The 20563-nt window shown below is 54.2% G+C and overlaps 2 protein-coding genes and 1 long non-coding RNA gene across 7 annotated transcripts; 2 read left to right on the top strand and 1 right to left on the bottom strand.

Moving 5' to 3' along the window:
• Window positions 1-862: 862 nt before the first annotated feature.
• CD37 (CD37 molecule) lies at window positions 863-5823 on the top strand. 3 transcript variants are annotated; one of them, XR_009517499.2, is made up of 9 exons: window positions 863-1143; window positions 1250-1322; window positions 2248-2372; window positions 2495-2569; window positions 3122-3226; window positions 3885-4121; window positions 4466-4549; window positions 4835-5043; window positions 5604-5742. XR_009517499.2 is itself a non-coding variant. In XM_059999527.2 (9 exons), the coding sequence occupies exons 1-9, from the start codon at window positions 1075-1077 to the stop codon at window positions 5679-5681; spliced, it is 963 nt and encodes a 320-aa protein (XP_059855510.1). In that variant the 5' UTR covers window positions 863-1074; the 3' UTR covers window positions 5682-5823. The 3 variants fall into 3 exon arrangements, 2 of the variants coding, with proteins under 2 accessions (XP_059855510.1, XP_059855511.1); XM_059999527.2 differs by having other exon boundaries at window positions 4835-4951; window positions 5604-5823; XM_059999528.2 differs by lacking the exon at window positions 4835-5043 and having other exon boundaries at window positions 868-1143; window positions 5604-5823.
• A 300-nt stretch (window positions 5824-6123) lies between these two features.
• Window positions 6124-20457, bottom strand: TEAD2 (TEA domain transcription factor 2). 3 transcript variants are annotated; one of them, XM_059999525.1, is made up of 12 exons: window positions 20411-20457; window positions 18502-18739; window positions 18043-18107; window positions 16400-16411; window positions 16075-16182; window positions 15921-15979; window positions 13712-13776; window positions 12512-12660; window positions 9981-10154; window positions 8146-8307; window positions 7328-7480; window positions 6124-6786 (listed from the first exon to the last, which is right to left on the bottom strand). In XM_059999525.1, exons 2-12 carry the CDS (start codon window positions 18731-18733, stop codon window positions 6673-6675), a joined length of 1293 nt encoding a protein of 430 aa, XP_059855508.1. In that variant the 5' UTR covers window positions 18734-18739; window positions 20411-20457; the 3' UTR covers window positions 6124-6672. The 3 variants fall into 3 exon arrangements, with proteins under 3 accessions (XP_059855508.1, XP_059855509.1, XP_059855507.1); XM_059999526.1 differs by lacking the exon at window positions 20411-20457 and adding an exon at window positions 17514-17576 and having other exon boundaries at window positions 18502-19159; XM_059999524.1 differs by lacking the exon at window positions 20411-20457 and having other exon boundaries at window positions 18502-19159.
• LOC132416225 (uncharacterized) lies at window positions 9834-13399 on the top strand. Its single transcript, XR_009517500.1, has 3 exons — window positions 9834-9889; window positions 12514-12633; window positions 13135-13399. It is a non-coding gene; the product is annotated as an uncharacterized lncRNA (long non-coding RNA).
• Window positions 20458-20563: the final 106 nt, after the last annotated feature.

Here is a 20563-nt window from a genome sequence, read left to right as displayed (position 1 = left end):
CATGATGTTAAAAATCCATGAGGCGTTTAGGACTTGACAAAATTGAGGAGCCTGCAGGGCATCAGGGGAGACCTCAAAGGCTGCTGGCTGCGGGGCTCGGGCCTAGAGAATCAGGTACTGCACACCCGGATCTAATGGCCAAGGTCCTGGGCTTAATCCTGACTCCCGTGGGGCCTGCCCCTCTAGGGGCCTCACTGCAGAAGCAGGAAGTACTGCCTGAGGCTCAGCTTCCGCTCTGGGTGTTCTGGTACCGCCAAGTCACCCCCTCACACTGGGGACCTTCCCACTTGGGACCTGCAGCACTTTCACTTCCCCCAGGTGCGCAGCCCCTGGCCCAGCACGTGGGAGGACCTTGGTCTACACTTGTTGCCAAGAACAGGATGCAGACTCCGAGAGAGGGGCAATGTCGGGAAGGTGGGGGAAGGGGGTAGATGAACAGAGAAAGAAGGGCAGGCACATAGATAAGGGGCCAGAAACCAGACAGGGAAAGGATAGAGACCTGGGGCGGAAGGGGACAGAGACCCAGAGGTAAAGAGAGGATAAAGATCCAGAGAGAAAAGAACAGAGACCGAGAGAGAGGAGGACAAGAAACTGGGAGGGCCAGGAAGCGGGGACAGAGATGAATGCAGAGATGGCAGAGCTTTGCAGGCGGTGAGGTCAGAGTGTCTGTGAGGTCGGCGGCTGTCCAGGGCCGGCCTGGGGTCCTGGTGCCCAGAGTAGGTGGGTGCAAGTAGATCAGGGTTCCCTGCGCGTCCCCCAGCCTGAGCCATGGAGACCTGGGAAGAACTGCCTGGTGTGTCCTCGGTGCCCACCAATTCCAAGGCCCCTCAGGTACTGGTGTGTGCATCCCAGTGGGGCAGGTGAGGGAGATGGGGACAGAGACACAGAAGAAAGTCACCTCGCATGTAAAGGGAGGGGGTGGGGCTCTGCCCCTGGAACTTCCTCTTTCTCTGAGTTCTTCCTTTCTCTTCTCTCTCGGCCTCTCCCTATCTCTCTCTCAGGCCTGCGTCCCCCTACTGCCACCACCCCTTCTGTCCTGTCCCTCCCACTGTTCTCTCACACCTCTAGGAGAAGATGTCAGCCCAGGACAGCTGCCTCAGCCTCATCAAGTACCTCCTCTTCGTTTTCAACCTCTTCTTCTTCGTGAGTTGCCTCCCGGCTCCCCAGCCCAGGCCCCAGCCCCTGCCGCAGCTGCCCAATCTCAAACCCCCCTTCGCCCACCGGCCATGCTCTCCTCTCCTCTCCCCAGGTCCTAGGCAGCCTTATTTTCTGCTTCGGCATCTGGATACTCATCGACAAGACCAGCTTCGTGTCCTTTGTGGGTAAGGGAGCTGGGGCAGTCCGGGTGGGCCTTCCTGGAGCAGGCATGAACTGGGCTCCCTTCCAAGGACCTCCTGTGGTCTCCCTCAACCCAGGGAGGCCCATGGTGCCCAACTCCCTGTTCTGATCGCAGGCTTTGCTCCACCACTTTCTACTGCCATAACTCTCCGAGCCTCAGCTTCTTCCTCTGGCAAATGAGTTGTGCATACCAGTAATAATAATGGCCATTTCTCAGACACTTCCTAGGTGTCAGATCTTGGGCAGAGGCTCATCAGATTCTCCCATAAATCTTCCCTCTCTTGAGGCTCAGAGAGGGGAAGACACTTACTGGATGTCACACAGCAAGGAAGTAAAAGAACAGATCAAGACTAATAATAATTGTAGGAAAATAACAATGGGGTAATAGTCAAAATCCTAATGGCTCATATATAATGTGTTCGCCCTGTGTAGAGGACCAGTTGAACACATGCCTCCCATGTGTTGCTCAAAACAACCCTAGGAAATAGATAACATTATTCCCTAGGTCTCAGGGAGGTTTAGATGGCTGATCCAGTGTCACAGAACAAATGATGGGGCTGAAACTATTGGGGGTGGGTAGGAGCTGACGGAGGAAAGAGAGACTAAGAACAAGAGGGAAAGACAGAGACCAGGAAGAAAGAGGGACAGAGATCTAGAAAGAAGGGAACAGAGATCCAAAGAGAGAGAGGGACAGAGACCCACAGAGAGAGGTGGAGAGAATCCCAGAAGAAAAGGGATAGAGAGATTCAGGGTGGGACAGGGACAGAAACCCAGAGAAAAGGATGCCAGGAGCCCAGGAAGAGGTCCCCCAGGTTACTGTCCCCCGCTTGGGTAGTGTGTGGGTATGGAATGGGGCTGCCTGGAGCTGTGCACATGGAGCCAAACGTCACTGCCTCTCACCTCCCCCAGGCTTGTCCTTCATGCCCTTGCAGATCTGGTCCAAGGCCCTGGCCATCTCAGGAATCCTCACCATGGGCCTTGCCCTCCTGGGCTGTGTGGGGGCCCTGAAGGAGTTCCGCTGCCTCCTGGGCCTGGTGAGTGCCCCTCCCCCCTCCACCCCTAGGCTCATTCACATCTTGCCCTCAAATAGAGCCCTGGCAGCTCCTTCATCCTGCGGAGGGATTCAGCCTGACCTCTCCACTCTGCCTCTCCCCAGTATTTTGGGACACTGCTGCTCCTGTTTGCCACACAGATCACCCTGGGAATCCTCATCTCCACTCAGAAGGTCCAGGTGAGTTCCCCTTCTCCCCCTGCCAACCCCAGCTAGTGGGTGGTAGAAAGAGACAGAAACAAAGGCAGACAGGGGCTGACATAGACAAAGAGAAATAACAGAGATAAAGAAGACAGAAAGAAACAGAGATACGGAAAGACAGAGACAGATGCAGAGACTAGCAGAGAGACACAGAGAAGGAGCTAGAGACAGGGAGGGCCAGAGAGACTCACCGACACGGACAGAGGAAGAGAGACACAAATCCAAAAGGAAGCAGGAAAACAAACAAACAAACAAACCTCAGAGAAACAGAAGGCTCCGAGAAAGAGACAGAAACCGAATGAGATCATGGGAGATAGTGGAGAAACGGAAAGACAGACGATAGAAACAGGCAGAGAGAGAGAGATTTTGAGGGATAGAGACATAGCTAGCCATTCAGCGAAAAACCGAGGCCGACCTGAAGATGCTCAGGGACTACCTGAGGCTAAGACAGCCACGGAGTGGCTGGAGTGGGTTGGGGCAGATGGCGGTGGGGAGGCAGGTAGTGGTTCATCCTCACTCTCGGCCTATCAGCTGGAGCGGAAAGTGGAGAACGTCGTGCTGAAGACGATCGAAACCTACCGCGCCCACCCGGAGGAGACGGCTGCGGAGGAGAGCTGGGACTACGTGCAGTTTCAGGTGCGTGAGGCCCCCACCCACCAGGATCCCTCCCTCTAGCTCTGGGACTCTGACGTGGCTCCGCCCACTGCCTGGAAGAGACTTGGCCCCGACGCGACCCGAGCCCCCTGCTCTAGGACCCTAAAGTAACCCTACTCACCTACTCCACCTCCAGCCGCGGCGACGTGGCCCAGTGCCCCAGCTCCCAGCTCCTGCAGTGGCTCCGCCCCCCGCCTCGACAAGACTCCACCCTCAGCCCCAAGGCCCTAGCGTGACCCCACTCCCTGCCCAATAGTGACTCTGGTTCCCAAAGGACCCGGCCCAAGTGAGACTCCATTCCCTGGTCACTCACATGACCCCGCCCTCCCAACCATTTGTCCCCTCCCTGAGGCCGAATTGTACTGCCTATCCACTCTTCAGTCCACAGCACGATTCTGCAGTTCCTCCCCCGGGCCCCATGACCCCTACCCCCGTGACTTGTCTCTCCCAACCTCATGTTCGCCTAATGTCTCCTGGCCCTGCCATGACCCCAGCCCAGCTCACAGTCCCCCACCCTGCACTCACCACTTAGCCCTCTACTCCCCAGTATGACCTCATACCCATCATCCAGTCCCCTGATCCCCCAAAGCATCTTGCATCCCTCCAGCCCCTGTTCCTCTGACTCTTGTCCCTCTCCTAGCTGCGCTGCTGCGGCTGGAACTCTCCTCAGGACTGGTTCCGTATCCCCAGCCTGAGGAGCAACGAATCGAGAGGGCCTCGCGTGCCCTGCTCCTGCTATAACTCATCGGCGACCAACGACTCCGCAATCTTCGATAAGATCTCCTTCCCTCAGTTCAGCGGGCTCGGACAACTGGCGCGGCCCCGACACAATGCAGACATTTGCTTGGTCCCCGCGAACAGCTACATCTACCGTGAGGTGGGGAGGATTTGGAGCGCAGGACGTGGGAGGGGCCTGACAGGGTGGAGCTACGAGAAAGGGAGGTACTACAAGAGGGGCAGAGCTCCAAGGGGCGGGGTCTTTTGAAGGGCGGGGCCTAAAGAAAAGGCCTAGGCGAAAGAGCAGGATCTGGAACGCTGATGCCTGGGGAGGGGGAAGGCTTGGACCGTCCGAAGCGGAGAGACTAGAGAACCCTGGTAACTAGGGAAGGGGGGCGGTACCTGAAAGAAGGGTTAGGGCAGGGCGGAGGAGAACAGTGGGCCCAGGCTTGAGGGCGAATCCCCAAAAGAACCCTACCTGTAACCTCTCCCCTATATCCCCAGGGCTGCGCACGGAGCCTCCAGAAGTGGTTGCACAACAACCTCATCTCCATAGTGGGCGTTTGTCTCGGCGTGGGTCTACTTGAGGTAATCTGGTCCCGCCCCCACTCGCGATTGGTCTAGATGGCCCCGCCCCAAATTGCGCGTCCAACCATTCTCTCAGGGAAAGGCTCATGCGTGTACAGCGTCAGCCAATCCAGGCCCTCCTGAGGCTCCACATGGGACGAGGGAGGAGACCTAGCCTCTGTGAGCCCTGATTGGTTGCGCGGAGGGAGCAGGCGTTCCCACCCTTCCTCGCGAGGCTCCCATTGGTCCTCCTTGGCATATCATCCTCCTGCTATTGGCCGCAACATCCCTCCCCTTTCCCCTCAGGTGAGTGTGGCGGGGCTGAGCCTGCTACTACCACGCAGCATGCTCCACCGGGAACGGCAGCCGCAGGTTCGAACTGCGGGCCCGGCCCGAGCACCGATGGCAGCGGCAGGCGCTATGGTGTGCTGAGCAGCAGCGGGCGTAGCGGCAGTCTGTGGGTTGGCTGGGGCATGGCGGTGCCTGCCCTAACTGGGGGGACAAGGCCCCGCAGGGTAAGCTGCCCATGGCTCTGGGGCCCTGGCCCCTTTGGGATCAAGACGAGGAACAACCTGAGACCGGGAGTGTAGGCGCGGAGATGGAGGCCGAAATGGAATTAGAGGCCGAGACGGAGGGCGAGATAGATAAGCCTCCGGAATAAAGGACTTTGGGCTTTCTCCGGATCACGCGGCTTCTCAGACTCTAGACCTATGCTAGACGCAGCTGGATTCCCTCTACCCCACCCTATTCCTTCCTGCTTCAACTCCGCTCCCACCCCTCCCCGGCCCGCCCTTTGGTGTCCTACCCAATGACCTCTAGCCCTTTTACCCTTAATTCCGCCATATTCTCCAAACTCCCGTCCCTGACAGTCTTTCACGACCAGGCCCAGTTGTCCCTCTAGTCCCGCCCATCTCCTACCTGCTCCCTTCTCCACACCTCCCATGACGCAGCCCCGCCCAACTCGCGGGCCCTTATTTTCTTCCCCTGGCCCCACCCCCTAGGTTTTTTCCCTGGGGACCCCCAACTCTCCCCGGCACCCCCTCGACCTCTCTGACCGCGTCTCCTTTCTCTATAGCTCAGCTTCATGACGCTCTCCATATTCCTGTGCAGAAACCTGGACCACGTCTACGATCGGCTCGCTCGGTACCGATAGGCCCCGACCTTCCCGAAGCCCTGCCCCGCCCCCCTCAAGTGCCCTGGGCATTTAGTTCCCTGTCGCCTGTAAATATTTGTTTAATCCCCAGCTGGTCCCAGCCATTGAGCCCTCATTCCCCTCGGGGACCCAGAGGTCTGCCTGACCCGCTGTTGTCACCTCTCCCTGGGGACCTGGGGTTTCCGGCCACCAGCTTCCTGCCCCTAAAGACACCTCATTTCTTTGCCTCTTCTGTCGGCCTACCACCTCCCACTAGATTATTTTTAGCCCAAACGCCAAATAAATCCCCTGCGTTTTGGTAAAATAGCTTTATCCTCTGTCAAAACACAAACCAACACACTTTGGGGGGAGGGGAGGAGAAGGCGGCAACACAGTCTAGCCCCACGGCTCATTTAGAAGAGGACATGAGGTTTAAAAGCCTCACCCCACTGCTTGCCCAGCTGAGAAAAAGTCACGACCCTAACACCCACTTATAAATATCTCTTGTTATATTAAAAAAAAAAAAAATATTTCCAGGGCCCACCTGGCTCTACTCCTGCACAGAAAGGGTTAACCTTCAAAATTCAATATCAGGGTCCTGGGATGGGGCTGGTAAGGAGAGGCAGATTGGGAAGAAGGGGGGTGCTGAAAAACAGAGAGGGACAAGCCAATGTGTAACTGGGGCCCTCCAAGACCTCCACAACAGAGAAGGGGGAGGATGCCTGTCAGAGACAGAAAACGAGTGCTGTCTCACCGGTTGTCTCACTCCTGTCCCCAGTGTCAAATGCTCTGGAGTGATCTGTCCTTTCAGACACCCCTGTGAGGTCCCAATATCAGGATCCATCCTTCCCCCTCAGTCCCAGCCCATTCAACTCACCACTGAGCTTTTAAGGTCCTAAGAGGGAGCAGCCCACCCCCCCCACCCCCCCGCCAAGTAAGAAACGTGAGGAAAGCTGGAGGTCCTTCCTGGGAGGAGGGTATTCCGGGGGTGAGCCACTTCTGGGGTCCCCCTTCAGTCCCTGACCAGGCGGTAAATGTGGTGCTGGGCCCCCCGCTCACTGGTGGAGACCTCGAAGACATAGGCGGTGCAGAGCAGCAGTTCCTGGGTGTCTCTGTTTGTCACCACCTGCCAAGGAGGCCAGGAGAAGGGGTTTATGCTTAGAAGGGAGGGCAGGGAACACTGTGCCCTGCCCGAGGAATCATGGGATACCCAAGAAAGGGATCCCCACCATGTCATGTTCCCCCAGGTAGATGGGATGCCAACATGCCAGGTTCTAGGTCTCAGGGTCAGTAGGGAGGGGCCTCACATCAGATGCTATATCACATTATAGGGTCAAGGGGGTCCCCATCACATCATACTTCCCAAAGTTAAAGGAGATTCTACCATATCATGTTCCCTGGGCTAAGGTTAGGTTCCCTGTGAAGGGGGTCCCCTAGGCTGAAGATCCACTGTGGGGTGTCCTCCAGGTCAATTTCCCTTTTATGAGAATGCTGTGGAATCCCCACCATAACAGTTCCCTGGGTAAATGGGTCCCCTAAGCTAAGGGTCAAGTGTGAGGTCCCCACTGTGTCAGTTTCCCAGGTAAAGGGTCCGTAGGCTGAGGGTCTGTTGCAGGCACTCCCCTCCATATCAGGGTCCCTGCTCAGGCCCAGCACCAGCGCATCACCTGGAGGATGGTGAAGTTCTCCAGGACACTGTTCATCATATAGCGCTCAGGCAGCTGCCGCAGCTTGTGCAGAAAATTCACCAGGTACTCACACATGGGTGAGCGCAGTAGGCGGTACACGAACCTCCCGTCCTCCAGCTGGGCACGCTCCGTCTGAACCAGGGGACAGGGAGTGGAGAGGACAGTGACTCAGAGACACAGGGGTCACCCCAGGAATTGAATCCCACTCCACGCCACCTCTCAGATGCCACACCCACTCCCCACTGCCATCTTCCCCCCATTGCCCCATCCACAGTGACCAAAGATGGGACCCTGAACCCTTGGGTACCCAGCTCAGGCTCACTGAGCCTGGAACTAGGGACCCCTCCAGCCCCTCAAAGCTGTGCTCTGAACCCTCAAAACCCTCCAGGCCCTCAGATACCCTCAAACGCTCCAAAGACCCTCCATGAGATCTCCAAAGTCTATTTGACCTCTGTACTTGAGAGCCCCCTCAAGCCCTCCGCAACCCCTAAGTGTGACCCTTGAACCTCCTTGCCCTACGGACTCCTCCAAATCCACAAGAACCTTCTGAATCTTAGTGACTGTAAATCTCTGTACCACACAGTATCTTTAAACCCTCAAAGTGACCTCTACACATCACTTTGGAACTCCGTATTAGCTCTAAGCCCGTGCATTAAAGAGGTTAGGACACCCCCCACCCACCATGCAGACCCCCAAAGGCCTGAGCTGTCGTGGCTCCCAGTCCATTTAGTCTGCATCCCCAAAGTGGCAGGTGGCTGGGCACTCACCCGCCCAGAGCTCCACCCCTCCAGCCTCACCTCCACCTTCTCCACCACCTGCTTGCCAAAGGAGCAGACCTTGGAGGAACAGGTGAGGGTCATGTGCTCCAGGCTCTCGTACTGGCTGCTCACTCCATAGAAGCCACCACTGCTACCGCCGGCCCCCACCTCCTCGCCACTCGGGCCCCAATTCAGGTCCGCCTGGGGATGGGGAGGCACAGGTAAGTTGGAGGGGGTGTCCCTTATAAACAGTGGGGACTCTTCTAAAGTGGGAACTGTGCTTCATGGCCTGGTGTCACCCATTGCCCTGCAGTTGCCCATCTCTTTTCCTCAACATTTAAAGTCCCCACCTCACCATGGGCCAGTTTCTGGAGAAGACCCACCGTTCCTTCCATCAGTGTTAAACATGTCTGGGTCCCCCATGGTCCTGACCCTCTCTCCTCAGTAACTTCCCCACCAAGGAGGCCCTGGAATTCAACTTTTTCTCCTGAAACCCCCAACTCAGGTGTTCAGCCCCTTCCAAGGGCCTGGTTACTAAGGAGGCAGCTATTCCCTAGCAACCAGAGGCTCTCCCTCAGGGCCCTTCCTGACCCTGGTTGCTAAGACAAGTGGCTATTCCCTAGCAACGGGGCATGGTGAGGTCTGGGGAAGCCTGACTCCTCTCTAGAAAACTCTCCCAGGCCCTTTCAGCCAATTCTCAGGTGTCAGATCCCTTCATGACCCCAGTGGCCAATTGGAAGACAGTCCATTAGGCCAAGTGGAGCCTAATGAAGCCTAAGACCCCATCACATCTTTGGTCTGAGCCCCTTGGTCACCTTCCCAGGAGGCATCTCTCTTCCTTTTCCTAACTGTAGTTGCTGACTTGGTCAGGTCATTCTCCAGGGTGGTTTAGTGCTCTCCTCAGAGGCCTGACTCCATCCATCACCCTGGCAACAGGGCCTTGTGAAGCTAAAGAAAACAGAAGGCCTTCCCGGCCACTCCCCTGCAGCCCTTCACATACTGGGCTTCTGAAGGGTTGCTCTCCAGACCTGGGACCTTGTGAGGCGTGTCTTAAGCCCTAACAATGCCTAAAACTTCAGCAGCACATCCTCAGAGCCGTCTCAGGCCGCCACATCACATACCAGAATGCTTCATAACCATGGAAGCTACGGGCTTTCCTTCTTGAAGACTATGTATATCCCTCCACAGCCCTGGTTACCACAAGAGTTAGCACCACCTAAACATTCAAATATTGATTGAACCCCTATATATAGCATCAGTCATTGTACTGGACACCACACCAAATAAGCCTAAGAAACCCTCTTATTCACAATTACATACCTGGCTCAGGGCTTATATACATTAAGTGCTCAATAAATGACTGCTAAATAAATACGGGACTTTACAAAGCCACTCCCCAGCTCCTTCAGTCCCTTCCTCAAGGCCAGACATTCTTAGCAACAGGGTCTGGTGAAACCCAGTAAAGAGACCAAACACTTTGGTCTCTTTAGAGACCTCTTTAGAGACCAAACACTCCAGGATTCATTTGCTAAGGGGAAGGAGCCATTCCTTAGCAACAAGGTTTGGTGTGGTCAGGTGGGACACAGGGAAGTCTGAAATGTCACAAGCAAATCCCCAGGGCCGTATAAGTTGCGTGACTGGGTGTGGCAAAGTCTAGTGGGACCTGGGGAGGCTGGAGGTCTCCACACCTGCTCTGGTCCCATCCAAAACTCCTTGGTGTTCCTTGCTGCTGAGGGGGCTGACACTCTGAGCCATGAGGACTGGTAAGGCCCAGGCTGACCTGGTAAGTCCTGAGACTCTCCGTTAGAGCCAGTGGCCTTAGCTAGGAGGCCACGTGACTTGTGAGCACTTTTGCTTTTGGTGGTGGAACTCACCCAGAACTTGACCAGGAAGAAGGCGTGGGGGGGCCCACGATCATACAGCTCCCGGAGACCACCCTTTTTCTCAGGGAATTTGTCATAGATCTGCCGGACGTCCACACTCTCGAGGGGGGGCGCTCCGGGGCTGGGGCAGTGCTGGCTGATATGTACAAACAGGTGCCTCTGGTACTGAGGAGGGAAAGCCACGGGTGAGGAGTGGGAGATGGGCTGGACCCCCAGCCCTCGCTGCCCAAGCCCATCCCACACCCCGTCACCATCGCCACAGCTCCTGCTTGCTGTTCCACTGGGCCCAGCTCTCAGGCACTGTCCCCACTCCCTGCTGCCCCTTTACTCCCACAGTATCTCAGTCCCCAAGCCCTGTCCTTACTGTCCAATTCCCTGCCCTGTCCCCTGCTCTCCATCCCCACAGCCCTGTCCTCTCCCACCCTCACCCCAGCCTTCTCCCTGGCCTCCCAGCCTCCAATCTCCTCTTCAGTTCTTCACTCACATGGCTAAAGAGCTAACCCTGGCCCTCTCCTGCTCATAATCCTCCCATGGCTCTCCAGTACCCCTAGGACAAAGCCCACACCCCCTCAACCTGACCCTGTATTGAATAGGTATTCATGGATGGATGGATGGATGGGTGGAAATCCACAGAGCCCACATCAGGACTTCCTATCTGTTCTTATTCTTATCACTTCTGTCCATACCTTGAAAATATTCCCCTTCTTCTCTTCCAATACAAATCCTCCTTCTGTCTTTCCAGGCCCAAGTCCGTCCAAATCTGCCTCTTCCTGAAAGCCTCCCTTGATCGCAATCAGATGGCATCTCTATACCCTACCTTTTCCGTGGTTCCCCATTACCCTCTAAACAAAGTCTGGGTCCCTCACTCAGCTTGGCAATGTCAGTTCCTCCAGAACCAGCACCTACCCACCTATCTGCAGCCTCACCAACTCCCACCATATTCAATTATTTGTTTCCCTGAAAACTTCATGCTGTTTCTCTGTGTCTGAAACATCCAGTTCCGCACATGGCAAATTCATCTCAGGGAAGTCTTCACTCACTCCCCAGGTATAATTACTCCTCTGTACACCCACAGAAATGTGAGCTTCCCCTATCCCAGCACATACTTGCTATTCAACAGACATCTGTCAAGAGACCTACTGTGTGCAGGCACTATTCTGGGTCCCAGGGCTACCTTACCTCATGGAGCTACCGGCAGAGACAGAAATTTTAAAAAATCATTCCATGGATAATATAACCTTCAGAGAGTGACATATGCTATAAAAAAATAAAGCATAGTAATGCTGGCAAGACTGTCATTTTCCATAAAGTGACTTGGGAAAGCCAATCTGAGAAGACAAGCAAAGGCCTGAATGAATGGAGGGAGAGAATGGGGATATCTGGGGAAAGGACATCCAGATGCAACGGCCCTGAACCAAGTGTGGGCCTGGCATGTTTGAGAAAGGGCATGGAGGTCAGTGTGGCAGAGCAGAGTAAACAAGGGTGAGAGGGCGGGAGGTAAGATCAGAACAGGAATGAGGGTCAGATCAACCAGAGCTTTGTAGGCAACTGAAAGGACTTTAGCTTTTGCTCCAAGTGAGATGGGAGGGTTTTAACCTCATCTGACTTGGGTTTTACCAGGACCACGATATACAGCAACTGGCGTTTAGGTCACTATGGCAGAGACTCTGTGTTCACAAATCCCAGTTCCTTTTCACACAGCTAAACTACATTTCCCAGGCTCCTTTGCAGTTAGGTGTGATCACATGACTAAGTTCTGGCCAATGGGATGTGAGCAGACCTAATAGTTGCCACTTCCAAGCCAGATTCATAAAACCTGCATAAGTCTTGACTCTCTGCCTTCCACCATCTGCCAGCCAGATGCAGAGCATCCAGCAGCATCTTCTGAAGCCCTAGAAAATGGCAGAGCCGCAAAATGGAAGAAGCCTGGATTCCCCAAATCACTGTGTGGAAGGCTCCTACCAACCAGCCACACTGAAATGTTAATGAGTGAGAAACTTCTATGTTGTTCAGTCCCTGAGGGTTGGGAGTCATTTCTTCTAACAGTCAGTCCACTCTGACTAATATGGCATCTGTCTCCATCCTAGGCCAGGAAAGCTGGCACCTAGAAACAGATTTTATTCTCCAGGCTCCCAGTATCCACCCCAAAGCCTGGCACACAGTAGGCACTCAAAAATGTTTACTGAATGAATGAACAATGTCCTGGATGATTTCTCTGGCCTTTCCAATCCATGACCCCATGACCTTCCACTTCCTTTATTCTAGTAGTTCTCAAAGTGTGGTCCCTGCACCAGCAGCATCAACATCACCTGCGAGCTTGTTAGAAATGCAAGTTCTCAGATCCTACACCAGAACAACTGAATCAGAAATTCCAAGGGTGGGCCTAGCAATCTGTGTTTTAACAAGCCCTCCAGGTTATTCTGACACATGCTAAAATTTGAGAACCCCTGCTTTATGCTTTCCCTTCCTATAACCCCCTTCATTCCAAAACTCCCCAGTGACTATCCCAAAATTTCACTCACAGAGTCAGCTGCATCCGGAGGTTCCACAAAGGCTGAGAACTCTACCAGCTGCAACCGAGCAGTGCCCAGAGCCCGAGCCTGCCAGGCTGGGGGTGATGGGGCAGGTGGGGGCAAAGCAGGAGGTGAGAGGGCTTGGGGGGGCTCGTACCCTAGAGAGAGAAGAACAAACAATAATAATTGCTAACATTTATTGAATATATCAAGCACTGTTCTCTCTTGCCTGCCTCCACTTAGAAGCTGAAAAAGCTAAATACTCACTTTCCCAGCCTCCCTTGCAGCTAGAGGTGGCCATGTGACACAGTCCTGGCCAATGAGACGTTAGGGGAAATCTGCTGGGGGGCTTCTGGGAAGGAGTTTCTTCCTGAATGAAAAAGACAGAACTTTGGGAGGAGAAAGCTTTTGGCTCTGGCCAAGTCCTGCTTGGAATGTGTTGCCTGGAGTCACAACAGCCATCTTGGGATAATAAAACAGAGGCCAAGAGACCTATAGAGATGCCAGTTCTGGTACTGCTGAGCTGCTGAACCAGAACAGGAGCAGCCCACCTCCAGATTTTTTGTTATGTGGAATCATTAAAGCCTTTACTATTTAAGGCACTGTTAATTTGGATATTCTGTAACTTGCAGCCAAAAACATTCCCAATTGATGAATCTGTGGAACCTGAGAGCTCTCTTTCACCAATGTGAGTACTTAGGACCATATCAGCATGGACTTCTGGAAGCCATCTTTGCTGCCAGGTGGGCAGAGCCTGCCTGGGAATGAAGCCACCACAGAGGAAAGCAGACCCAAGCAAGTCCTGATGCTACCATTTGAGCCCCTGGATCCAGCCATGCCTGAAGCCGTAACTCCTGAAATAACAGTTACCTGAACCAATAAATTCCCCCCCCCCTTTTTTTTTGGTCATCTAGCTTGATTTGGGTTTCTGTCATGTGCAGCTAAAGAATCTTGATTAATATATCAATATCCCTGATGTCCTTTAGGTCAGCAAGTGACAGACCATAAACCCAGTAGATCTGGCTACAGAGGCCAGGCTCTTAACCACTATAAATTCTGTGACTCATCTTTCCATACCCCCACAGGCCCTGCCTGAGAGCTGGATCTCAGTAAGAATGTATCCCCTAATCAATGGAAGGTTGAAGGAAAGGCAATCAGGGCTGAGAAGAGAGAGGGGAAAACAAGAGAGGGTGCAGAACAGGCTCTTACCTGGGAGGTCAGTAGATGGAGGAGTCAGTGACAAGGAGAACGGTGTCTGCGAGAATGGCTTCACACTGAGGGAGAAAGGAAACTGGGGGTCAGTAAGAAGGAAAGATGCTAATCATACCATCTAACATTTACTGAGGGGCCATGACAAGCCAGACCCTGTGCAAGTACATTATGGGCACCATTTCATTGAAGCCTCAACTATACTTCAATAAAATAAATATTTAAAAAATAAAATAAAATAAAGCAGGGCTGTCCAATAGAATTTTCTGCGATGATGGAAATGTTCTGTATCTGTGCCATCCAATACAGTAGCCACTGGCCACATGTGCCTACTGAGCACATGACCTGTGACTACTGAGTATGAATGTGGCTAGGATATTTGAGGAACTGAATTCTTTTTTTTGGCCACGCTGAGTGGCTTGCAGGATCTTCCCAACCAGGGGTTGAACCCGGTCCACAGCAGTGAAAGTGCCGAGTCCTAACCACTCTACCGCCAGGGAATTCCCAAGGAAGTGAATTCTTATTTAATTTTAATTAACTTAAATTTCAATAACCACATGTGGCTAGTGACTGCAGTATTCAACAACAAGGCTCTAGAAGCCAATAACCTATGGGTAGCCCAGGAGATAGTGGTGAGGAGACTGAGATGTCAGAGGGCAGGCAGAGGCCAAGTGTCAAAAGATCAGGATCAGAAAGACACAAACTCCGTGGACATTTAGACTTGAACCCGCAGAAACCATAACCTAGTACTTGCCATCCCAGTTCTGAAATCTAAACCCCAATACCCTACCCTCTTACCCATTAGGGCCACTGCTCAAATGCCACCTCCTCAGAGAGGCCTCTCATGACCCCTGTCTAAAAAGAGGATATATACCCTGCTTTATTTCCCACATTTATTCTTTTCTTATTAATGCTTATTTATTTATCTATATCTTTATTGTCTGCCTCCTCCCCTCTCCAAGTATATAAGCTCCACAAAAGCAGGAATTCTAATTTGTTCAATGCTGGGTCCCCAATACAAAAAGAGTACCAGGCACTTCGTAGGTGCTCAATAAACATCTGACTGACCAGCCAATGGCTTAATACTTCTCTCAGTTTCTGGAACTCCCCAAACTTTCACACCTCAGGGCCTTGGCACATGCTGTTTTCTCTACCTAAAATATTCCCAACCCCGTTATATACCTTACTAAGTCCTACTTGGCCTTCAGTGTTACCTCCTCAGAAAACCCCCCAGAACTCTCTCCGTCACCCAAGAACTTGTTTTGATTCTCCACACTACGGCACACACTTCAATTTTGTGTTTATTTAGGTGATGATTTAATTAACATTCGTTGCCCCCATTTGACTATCAGCTCCATAAAAGGTGGGACCCCGATGCCCAGTGCGATGGTTGCTGAACCACCCCTCCTTCCAGCCCAACCCTCTCCCCTGCAAACCTGTAGTTCCTTCAGCCCCCAGGGACTTGTTCTGACCCTTTCCTGTGTCCCCATCCAGCAGCACCTCCCCAGCAAACTTTTTTCTCTCCCAGCCTGGATCCACGGCCACCTCCATGGGCTGAAAACTCCATTTCCCATGAGCCTCTGGGGCCCTTTCTATCTTCTAGGCTTAAAACATATCCTGTCACCCTCAAGGCTCTCTCAGAGCTGAAAAGGGGCCCATTTTCTTCCTTCCGACTCTGAGAGAAGATAAAGAGCCCTGCTCTACCCTCAGGCCCAAGAACCACCTTTATGGGATGAGAACAAGCCTTTCCCATGAGCCTCTGGGGCCCAGACAATCTCACTGGGAGGTCATTATCCCCATGGGCATCCTACAGGCCCCCTCACATTCATCACATCAATCCCATGCTGAGCTTATTTCCTCCTCAAATCCACTCCTTCCCCAGGTTGCACATTTCTGGATGGTCCCACCAACCCCAGTCACCAGCCAGACCCCAAGCACTCCCCTTGCCTCGTCCCTCCTTCTCAGTCCATCAGGCCCCAGCCCCATCCCTCCTTCTCCTCTCTTCCCCATCCCCTCCTCACTATCCCAGCTCAGACCTAGTCTTCTTCTCCGGATCACTGCCCCAGCCTCCTCCCTGGGATTCAAATTCAGATAGCCTGACTCCAGAATCTATGCTCACAAAAGAGTTGGGAGCTGGAAGATGGGGTGAGAGAGGGCTGGAGGTGGGGGGAGGGGGAGTAGGTGCTGAGCCAAAATAGGAAGTACTTACTCTGGAACATTCCAGGGGGGCCCAGAACCCCCCGACCAAAACTGGAAAAGCTCTGGGGTCTGAAGAGACAAAGAAGGGGGCTCAATCAATTTCCTGTTGAAACTGCAACCCCACCGCTCCAGCCCTGAACCCCACAATCCCCAACCCAGGCCACCTGAGGACCGGTGGGACCAAGTTTGGCCTGCAGGGAAGGTGCTGAGATGAGCTGGGCTGAGGACATGGTGGCCATTGTCTGGAAAGCCTTGTCCTTGGAAACCTGGTCCTGGAGGAAATGTTGGAGGTCCATGTTAGTGGGAAGTACCAGTCGACACAGGAAGGGTGGGACAATGACATGGCAGGGCAAGCCCGCAGAGATGCAGAGCCAAGGCGAAGGGTTGGGTGAGGGTCCAACCCCTCTCACTACAGCCCCCCGCCCCTCCTGGCCTCCTCAGGAATGTCTGGGAAAGGGAGAGGGTGGGAGGATGCGTAAGGGGACTTACCACATTCAGGGCCTGCCCATGGGGGGGGGGTGAGGGTGCCAAAGGAAGAAAGAAAACACGACTTAGGAAATGAGGCCTGGACTGCCCCACTCCACCTTCCTGCCCTCCCAATCCCTATAGTCCAGCCACCCTGAGCTGAGCGATGGAAGGAAGGGGGAGCAAGGGATGAATATAGAACAGAAAGTAGAGAAAGCCAGGCCTAGAGGAGGAAAGGGGTTCCCAGGCCCAGAATAAAAGACAGCAATGAGGGTTTCTAGGTTCAGAAAGAGCCGGAAGTGGAGGTTTCCGAATACACAGGCAACAGGAAATGAGACTTTTAAACCCAGAGAGAAGAGATGGTGAAGGTTTCCCAGCCCAGAAAGGAGGGGGACAGTGAGATCCACAAAAGACCAAAGATTGGGAGTGAAGGTTTTCAGACTTAAAGAAAAAGGATGGGGAGGCTTCTGGGCACAAAAAGAACAGGAAGTAGTGGTCCCCAAGTCCTAAGGAAGAGGCAGAAAAGACCCCATACTCAGAGGAGTAGAAAATGAAGGTCTCAGGCCAAGATGGAACAGGAAATCCAGAGGATGCAAAAAAGAAAAGGGATATGAACATCTCCAAAAGGAAATGAAGATTTCTGGGCACAGAAAATGCAGGCAGGCAACATGGAAAGATGAACCAGAAGGAGACAAAGAGGAGATCCTCACAGCATAAGAGGGAGAAGGCAGTGAGGGGAGGGGAGGAGAGGAGAGGGAGGGTGAAGACAGCAGTAGTCAAAGGACAGGCCCAACGACCCATCCTTCTTGCCTGTCCTAAGCTAAATCTCGGTCCCCCTCTCTCTATGACACTCTTCCTACCCAGGGTCTCTATTCACCCCCTTGCTGGGCCACTAACCCCCACCTTGGGTCTCTGTTCCCCTCATCTGTCTACCTCTGTGTGACTCTGTCCCCATCTCCGGGCCTCTGTCCCCCACCCTGGGTCTCTCCCTCTTTCTCTGGACCTCTGTTGCCCTCTCTCTCTGGGTCTCTGTCCCCCTCTCTCTGGGTCCCTATCCTCCTCTCTCTGGGTCCCTATCCCTCCTCTCAAGGTCTCTGCCTCTCTCTCAGGGTGTCTGCCACGGTCCTTTGACCTCTACCTTGAGCTTGGACTGGATTTCCCTCGATTTCCTTCGGGCCAAAACCTGGATATGACTAGAGACCTGAAGGGAGTGACAAAGAAGCAGATTCAGGCCACAGCCACTCACCCCTTGCGTCCGTACCCCTTCCCTCCCTCCAGGTGTCCCATGGAGCTGCTGAAACACGAAAGATAACAAATACATAGAAAGTGCCAGCTGTCTTGGAGCGTAAGAACACAGATGTGTCCATAAAGGCTATTCTTTTCTCAATAACACTACTGATCATCCCAAGACCCAGCAAATCCGGGTCTTATTTCTCTTCCCCATCCTTTTCTCTCTGGCTCTTCTGGTCTGTCTTACCCTCTAGTTCTCATGCAACTGCTAAGAGAACTACACCACAATAGGCACAGTTAGAGTGTACTAACAAAGGGGCCAAAAGGAAAGGCAAAAACACACGAACAAGCCTCTCCTCTAATGTGAATCTGCTGGTAGGCTGACCCTGACAAGACAAGCCCACTCCAAACAGAAGCCCACAAGGCAGTCCTGAGACCTGTTTGCGAGTTCGAGTCTTCCCTGTTCTCAGCTTGATGTAGCGGGCAATCAGTTCATTCCGACCTGAAAAGTCAAAGATGGAACAGAGTTAGACCTTCAGCAGAACTTCCCAACAGAGAGGACACCAGGGGAGGAGAGAGAAGCAACATTTCCCAGAGGTCCACAGCAAGCCGGGGGCTATAAGGGAGAGGAATTATGACTGCAGGCTTTGGAGCCAGGCTGCCTGGGTTCAAATCCCAGTTCCTCCACATACTGGTTCTTTGTGGCCTCAGGCAAATCATTTAGCCTTGCTGGGCCTTGGTTTCCTCATTTGTGCAAATGGTGATGCTAACTCCTACCTGAGTCATTCTGAGGATACAATGTGCTTTTATGTGAACTGTGCTTAGAGCTCCATCAGTGTTGCTTAATATTTTTATTAACCAGTGGGGGCTAAGGCAAAAGAGCAGGCTGGACTCACCATACATCTTGCCTTCATCGGACAGGATGATTTTCCGCCGGCCACAGGGTGGGTAGATGGCCAGGGCCTCCTGGAAGCTCTGCTCGATGTCTGGACTCCAGACACCCTCTGCGTCTGGGCCCCCGTCTCCCCCCGCCCCCTCACTGCCGCCAGTGCCCTCCTCGCTTCCTTCCTCACTTCCTGTCCAGCCGCTGCCATCGTCCAGGGGGGCCCCAGCCCGGGGTTCCCCCATCTGGGCCTGGAGGAACACAGAGTTCAGCAACATTCCCTTGACCCACCCAGAGGGACCTCAGAGCAGGGTGGGCTAGAAGTCCAGACTGCTGGGTCTGAGAGAGGAGGCTGGGGGCACCCAGACCCTTGGATCTGAGGGAGAAGAGGTTTGGGGATCTGGACCCCTGGGTCTGAGAAAGGAGGGGGCTGGAGGCCGAACTCCTGGATCTGAGGGAAGCAGAAGACTGGGGGCCTGGACTCCTGGGTCCTGGGGGAGAAAGGGGCTGGATTTCTGGGGAAGCTTAGGGTGAGAGCGTTCTCCTGTGTTCTCAGGGGAGCCTGGATTGTGATGAAGTCTTGAAGACCCCAGAGTAATAACTAGGGTCCAGGAGGGCTGAAAATTTGGGTGTGGATTACTGGTTTAAAGAAGACAGGAGTCAGAGCCTATTTGCAGGGAAGGGGGACGTGGGTGAGATCTTCTCAGTCCCACCCCGAGAACAGGTGCCAGGATGTGAGCAGCAGCTGCTAGAAAAGAAGGAGGGGCACAGGCCCTAGTAAGGCTGAGGGGAGATCCAGAGAGAGGGGGACAGAGACTTAGAGAGAGAGGACAGAGTCCCAGAGACAGGGAACAGAGACCCAGTGTCGGGGGGACAGAGACCCAGAGGGCAGGGGACAGAGACTCAGGGCACAAACTCAAGCCAAGACCAGGAAAGACCTACAGAACCACAGACTGGGGGACAGGGGCGCCCTGCCATCAGGAGAGTCAGAACAAAGGGCCCAGGCGTCCCCTCCCCCAGTTTCCCACAACCCCCATCAGGGGAGGGGCTGGCCAGCGAGGGCGCCTCCTCTCTGGCCCCCGGCCCCGCCTCTTCCCTCCCCTTCCTCCCCCCCCTCCCCCCCGCCCCGCGGCATGGGCTTGGATCCAACTCAAGTTCCCAGTGACTTTCCGGAGGCCGGGAACAGGGGAAAACTTTTTCCAATACAGTCAGATCCCGCCTCCCTGGCGGCTCCACGTCTTCCACAGCTTTCCCAGGACCCCAGAGTCCAGGCCCCCAACCCCCTCCTTCCTCGGACCCCGGAGCTCCGGCCCAGACAGACAAAGACCCCTGGCCGAGCCCAGTGGCGCTGAGGCATTCAGGACCCCCGTAGGCCAAAATCCCAGCCCAGCTCTCCCCCATGTGGCCAGACAAAGGGACAGAGGAGCTGAGTCAGAAAGGTCCCCACTAATTTCCTGCCCCAGGCCCCAAACCTCCAAAGAGACAAGACCGAAGATCCAGAAAGCACCGTAGCCCCCCCTTCTGCCACCCAGGAGGCCTCCTTTCTCCATGAGGAGGACCAGGCGCCCACAAATGACACACACAAACCAATTCGATCAGAAACAAGCATGGGGCCCTTTCTCACTTGAAACCGATACCTCCACGGACATTCCCCCCACAGTCCCCCATCCTCACCGACTCCCAGGCGCACACTCCCAAACTCAGACCCATCAACAGACACCCCAACTCTGGCAAAAGTTCCAACTCCACACTTAGGCTCAGTCACGAGCGCAAACTCGGGCCCCCCCCCCCGGCAAAAAGAGGGCTGCAAGCAATTCAGAGACGGTCCCACAAACACCGCAATTCATAACGCATAACTTCCCACCCGAACTCACACACCCCAAAGCAGGATCCCCGACTCCCGCCGGCGCCTTCCTACCTACCTCCCGGCCTGGGGCTGGGGAGCCGCGGGCGGGCGGGGCGCTGCGAGGGAGAAAGTTGCCCGGGAGCTTTGTTTGGGAAAAGTGGGAGGGACCGGAGGGGGGGCGGGTCCGGGCGCCGGACAGCGGGAAGGGGGATCCGACGGTGACAGTCTG

The sequence above is a fragment of the Delphinus delphis genome, chromosome 20, assembly GCF_949987515.2.
Source record: "Delphinus delphis chromosome 20, mDelDel1.2, whole genome shotgun sequence".
NCBI classification, from domain to species: Eukaryota; Metazoa; Chordata; class Mammalia; order Artiodactyla; family Delphinidae; genus Delphinus; species Delphinus delphis.
Note: the sequence above shows the minus strand (reverse complement) of the source record. Positions and strands in the feature narration are given on the sequence as shown.